The sequence below is a fragment of the Seriola dumerili genome, unplaced genomic scaffold (genome assembly GCF_002260705.1).
Source record: "Seriola dumerili isolate Sdu_G_001 unplaced genomic scaffold, Sdu_1.0 BDQW01000230.1, whole genome shotgun sequence".
Lineage (NCBI taxonomy): Eukaryota > Metazoa > Chordata > Actinopteri > Carangiformes > Carangidae > Seriola > Seriola dumerili.
This window is the reverse complement of record NW_019174485.1, coordinates 549,177-555,176: the sequence shown is the minus strand read 5'-3', so window position 1 is coordinate 555,176 and position 6,000 is coordinate 549,177. Positions and strand designations below refer to the sequence as shown.

Below are 6,000 nucleotides of genomic sequence, written 5' to 3'. Positions count from 1 at the left end.
AAAAAAAAAAAAAAAAAAAAAAATCATAATTTTTTTCATTTATCACAACTTTGGTTTGGACTTGGTCAGAAATGCAATATTTGCTTTATTTATTTATTTTATTTTTATGAACGACACTCCAGGTTTTTGGTCCCTATACCAGGGTCACTTCCAGTGGCTGTTATTAATAAAACAGTAACAACTGGCTCTAGTTTCGGTCCCTACTTCAATGAATTTATGGGCAAGTGCAACAACCACCCAAAATGAGTTTTCTGGGAGCAGAAATGTTCCAAAAGCCCTGTTGTGCTTGATCCATCACAGAAAGCAAATCAGCAGACACAGACGGTTTTCTCAGATGCAACCCACCACAGCGTCAAAGATACAGTAGGACATAAAGTGTGAGCAGTTGGTTCTGCATTCCTTGATTTCATACAAGCTGTAGTAGTGCTGCTTCCTATGATAGATATGGTGTGATACTAGCCTGATGCAGCAGATGTCCATGCGCTGATTATGTGGGGCACAGAGCAAGGAGAGTGGCTTTCCTGTTCCAATAGTTCAGCAGGGCTTGTGGCAACAAGGGAAGACAGCTCAGTTCACAGTCCCATTGCTGTAGTATATTAAGGAGGGGGGTGGGGGGTGNATATTCTGGCAGCACTAGTATGCAGATTTTGTAGTTTATGTCATGAAATCAACATCCACCACACTGCTGGATCGTGGATACAGAGGAACTGAACAACTGGATTTGGTTATTTATGTAAACATTTAACATTTCTTAATTGTTTATTCAAAGATTCCTGTATTTTTCAACCAGGGTCTTATTCTCATAATTTGTTTTACAGAATTACATCTTATGAGCAAACATGCACAATTGTACCTATGGTTAAGCACAAAATACAAGTTAGATATTCCTTAACCAGAAAACCTGACTTCTATGTAGTTATTGATAGAACAACATAAACATTAGTTTCTCCAGTGGCCACACTTTGGATTTTGCTGCTGTCTTTTTCCTCACCTGTCGTACTGAGGAGGGGGGCTCATGCTGGTAGTTTGAATCTCAGGCGCTGCTTCTAAGCCTGAAGGACTACCAGAACCAGCTGGAAGTGCCGGCCTACTAACAGACGTGTCGTACACAAAGTCTCGACAGGATGCCAACTTGGACTCCAGATTCTGGTAGGGATTTTGAAAAATATCATCAGTCAGCTCATACATGCAAAACCCAAACCTGTAATCATACTATTCCATTAAAGCACAGTTCTGTGAGGATAAATTCACTTGGAGCTACAAAAGTATTATTATTAAATGTCTTACTCCAACTTTTCTCAGCAGCTCCCCTACAATGTTGAGTGCAGATATTCTAGCAGACGTAGTGAGGGGAGTCCCTGTTAGACCATCACCTAAAACAAACCCAATGTGAACACGTAAACACATCGTATGTTAATACAAAGTTGGTATATCTACTAGAGTAAATACAGGGGTAAAATTGAATCTATTCACCTCGCCGGATGCTGGAAGCAGGGGGTGTGACAAATGAGCTGAGAGGTTTGGAGGGCGTGACAGGGAAGGATGGGTTACCAGCCGAGGGACACGGCAGATCTGCTCGATCTGTGTCTTTGCCCAGGCTGCTGGATGGACGTCTTTCCTTCTGACGCACAGCCAGCTCCTGGCGAAGATCTGCCACAAACAGAGAAACATACAGATATACCTGTGAGTCAGCTTTTCATTAATGACCAAGATTCCAGTGCCACGTGTTTAAAAAACAACAACAACAACAACAACAACAACAAAGGTTTCCACTACACTCAATTTAGTACAAATATTAAATTACATACTCAAAACTACCTGAAACAGGTAATCCATTATGTCACATCAGCTTTGTACTAATACAATGCACACATTTAAAAATCAATCAATCTGAAGTAAAAACTGCATTTCCACAGATTAATAATGCAAGTATCCTGTAACATCAAGCCAATGTCAGAGACCTAGCTCAGTAAAAGTCTGCTGTTAAAGACACACTTGAGCACACCCCAAGGTCTACATAAAGCCAAGGGCCAGGTGACTGCTGACATTCACATTCTGCACAAATCTCTAGTCTATAATTTGACTCCAAAAAAAAAGGAAAGACAGAAACCAACAATCTGATTCCTTCTGACCACTAAAAAATACCAATTGAGAATACGGCTAATAAAAAGATGCCGTTGACAGTAAGATTTGCTTTTCTTTGCCCTGTCATTGCCGGCAGAGGCAAAAAAAATGAGACAGTGTTGCGAGTCGTCGCTGACTGCCTCTATCACCAATTCAACATGCTCATTCAACTGAAAAGCCAGTGATTATAGTTGACTAGTGCAAACTGCGACAGATGCACAGCTAAAATGATAAGCCACAGATGGTCAGACACAGACCCTCAACAACAGCCCAATGGCATCTGATGGCCAAATGTTTGTGGGTGGGCAGCTGACGTCAACAATAAAGGCAGATATGATGTTCAGTGTTCAGAATTAGATTTATTTTTGTAGTGTTAGCTGAAAAGGAGGGGGGATGCTCTTAAGTTTGTAGACACTCTTTATGCCTGAGAGAGAGAGAGAGAGAGAGAGAGAGAGAGAGAGAGAGAGAGAGAGAGAGAGAGAGGGAGGTAAGAAGGGGCTGACTGAATAAATCAATGCACTGTGTGCAGCTCTACAATGACAAAAAATTTTACCCATTTGAAATAGTAAATACTTTAATGCTGGGCTGCCACAAATTAATCAATGTATGTGAAACACTGATGTTTACTGTGATGGACAACCGTACTTAAGTTAATTTTCTTTCCACAGTGAAATTAATGGAAAGCAGCAGCTGTCTCCAAAGATGAAAAAACACAATTCAAAATCATAAAGTATATCTTACCAATATTAAATAGCTAAAACATGTAAAAACACTGGTTTAGACCTTTAACTTTCTAAAGCCCCTTTTACACTGTACAAAAAAACCCGCTAACATCTGGCTTTTGTCATCAATGTGAAAGGGTACAATTAGCATTCAGGCCCTGTTCAAATGACTCTGCAGTCTGCAGCAGCCACAGGTATTTAGCTCCAATCAGCAGTGGTGTAACCATGACACCCAGGTGAACAAACTAATTTTCACCCCTTTTCCATGCAGGGACGTCTTTCTGAGCAGAAACACTGTAGACAGACCTGTCACCTGCCCAGCACACTGCTGCTGAACCAGAAACACTGTGGCTACACCTTCTGCGGAGAGTGAGCTGCACTTGGGCCTGTGCTCAATATGTTTTAAGAAGCACCAACCCAGGGATGAGACATGACATTTTATCTAACTTTGGTGTAAAAAGTGTATAATGGGGTTAGATGGTACAGACATATACTAGAATACAACTGCGCATAGATCAGGTACTAAATACACAGGAAGGATAGACAGGGCATAAATAGACAGTCTTGAGAGGCTACAGTGAGTGTACATTTGTGTGTATACCTCTGGCTTCATCCTTGAGCCTCTGAACAGACTCAAGCAGGTTTTCCTTCTCATCCAGCTCGCTTTCAAGAAAGGCATTCCTCTCAATGACTTGGTTCATCCGTTGCTCAAAGTCCTCCAGAGACATGATGGTAGCCCTGGGATAAAACGAGAGGATAGGCCAAAAAAATCTTAACAATCATTGTGTTTATAGACTTTGCATTCTTTGGTCTAACTCTATATATGCGTATGTGCACCACAGTCAAAGTCAGCCAGTTAGTTAGTCATTTGACAATTAAGTGAATTGGTGTGATAACGACATAAGATTTCTTAAGACACTGACCTTTTGGTTCTCTCCAGGTCATCATTGGACTGCTCAAGTTCTCTGATGTATTTCTGCAGGTGATCTCTAACTGCTGTGGTTTCTGCCAGATCTTCCTCCATGGCTGAGATGTGCCTCAAAGCGTCAGAATGCTGGGACTCAAATTTTTCCTGTAAACAGCACACAGGCATCAAATTAACTGACACTGACAATGTCAGTTTTGCTGTGTCATGGCAGATTATAAGCCAATGCAGCGGCAAGCACATTTTAATGAAGGGTCTGTGTATTTATTTGGACAGTGGGTAAAGCAAACATCCTACTGAATGTTCTTTCTATGCTTCCTTGTCCCCAACAACCTCTCAGCAATCAGGAGTTTTTGGCACAATTCTGTGTTCATTTCTTCCACTAATGTTCTCTTCCCCAGTGGACCACTGAACAAAAATAGCAATCAGCTGCTTTATAGCTAGGCAGCAATTTTTCTAGTGGCAGTGGCAATGATATGCTGAATTTGGGCTGGCTACAAGCTGTCTGTGAGTGTGGGTGTGTCTGTCTGTTTGTTTGCTTGCTTGCTTCTCTGTCTGAGAGATGATAACATCTTTATTGGACATCACTAACTGGAGCACCAGAGTACTTCCCAGCTCTGTAGGAGCTAAGGCCTATTTATAATCAAGGTGCTCTACCTTTATGTTTTCCAGTTCCATGCGAAGTCGGTTGTTATTCAAAAGCAGCTCTTTGTTTCGACCCTCACACTGCTTCAGCTCTGTTTCCAGTTCTGCTTCATAGTCTCGACTCATCTGCTGAAACTCCTGCAGCTCCTCTTGAGACTCTTCTGCCCTGATGACAAAAAAATGTTTCACAAGTCACAAATGTTTCCATGCTATATGACATGTATATAGCTAAAGTTTAAGCCTTATATTGTTACCTTTGCTGATGTCTCTCTGCCTGCTCCTTCCAGAAGCCCAGCTCCTCTTCTAGGGATGCAAACTTGTGTGTTGTTGGCTCCACCATGTCTGCTCTGAGTCAGGATGATGGGGATGGGATACTTAACTACAAAATAAATCATATTCGAGCCTTTACTGCTCTTCTCATCTGCCATAAGACCACGTACATCCTTATAATTCAACAACACCAAACTGTTGTCGTTGGCGAATGCTAACTAGATTAGCTAAAATAAGTCACCGCCACCATGCATTTTGTCACGGAATACGAAGGCTGAGACAAGTAATGACTACGTAAATATGGTTTGTGTTTATTTCTACTGAGTAATAAAATATGAAAACGGGAAGTGAAAGCGCTGCTACCTTTTAAAGCTAATAGCGGCGTTGTACACTGCACATACCTGGGCTAAGTTTTTCAGCTAAGCTAATGTAGCTAGCTAAGCGTCTTAGCCAGAATGTGTTATCCCTAAACAATGATAAACAGAAACAAAGCAGACTCACCTGAATACAAGGGAGCGATTAAAACATACTACTGCTAATGGAATGGATTTCGAGATAAGGATAAATTTTCCGGATTGAGCAACAATTTCTGTAACTTAAAACTAATCTCTTATTCCGTTGTATTGCAACGGTGCTTGACTCAACAACCAAATATAAACGAGGCTTCGATTCTCGGGTGCCATTGGACAACGCAGATGACGTAACACAAAGATTATCCAATCATATTATTCAAGGAACTTGTAGCTGCGGAAGGCGGAGCAGCCAAAACTACTGTCCTCTGCTGTTGTCTAATCGAGCTAAGAATTGATGTCTGAAGTTTTCATGCAAACTAGTGGAAGTAAAAGGTAATACTTGTTTTTGATTTCAGTTTTGTAAGGGTTTGTAATATTTCCTTCATCATCATCACTTACAGATATAGAGGAGCAAAATAGAAACACTACAATGCAATTCAAGTCAAAGTAAATCCTCAGTCTAACAGACTCAGATCAAGTCTCAACTAAAACTGAACTTTAGATACATCATATTTATTTAAAGACAGTTACTTGCATTACATTATATTGTACAGATGTTTCTAGTTTAGTGGTCACAATTATTTTTCCTGAATTCTGTATGTTTGACAAAGAGAGTGAAATTGAATTAAATCCCTTAGGATAACTTTCCTGTACTGGGTGCATATTTGGAAATGCTGATTGGATGAAAGTAATGGGGAACTATTGGAATGATGAGGGGAAAACACTGGAATGTCCTCTACATCAGGTATGAATGATTTTACTATGCATGTTTTTCATCTCATCCTACCCAGGACAAGTTTAT

General features: G+C 40.6%; 1 protein-coding gene across 2 annotated transcripts in view; it reads right to left on the bottom strand.

The window, feature by feature from the left end:
- nde1 (nudE neurodevelopment protein 1) overlaps nt 1-5,318 on the bottom strand; it is a 6,677-nt gene extending 1,359 nt beyond the window's left edge. Inside the window, exons 1-8 of one of the 2 annotated variants that reach the window (XM_022755589.1) lie at nt 5,188-5,318; nt 4,671-4,795; nt 4,429-4,582; nt 3,770-3,918; nt 3,448-3,584; nt 1,474-1,650; nt 1,288-1,373; nt 992-1,146 (exon numbers count right to left, since the gene is read on the bottom strand). In XM_022755589.1, coding sequence (XP_022611310.1) covers nt 992-1,146; nt 1,288-1,373; nt 1,474-1,650; nt 3,448-3,584; nt 3,770-3,918; nt 4,429-4,582; nt 4,671-4,756 — 944 coding nt within the window. In that variant the 5' untranslated portion in view covers nt 4,757-4,795; nt 5,188-5,318. The remainder of the gene's footprint in view (nt 1-991; nt 1,147-1,287; nt 1,374-1,473; nt 1,651-3,447; nt 3,585-3,769; nt 3,919-4,428; nt 4,583-4,670; nt 4,796-5,187) is intronic. The other variant, XM_022755590.1, reaches the window with a different exon arrangement.
- Between the last annotated feature and the right edge of the window lie 682 nt (nt 5,319-6,000).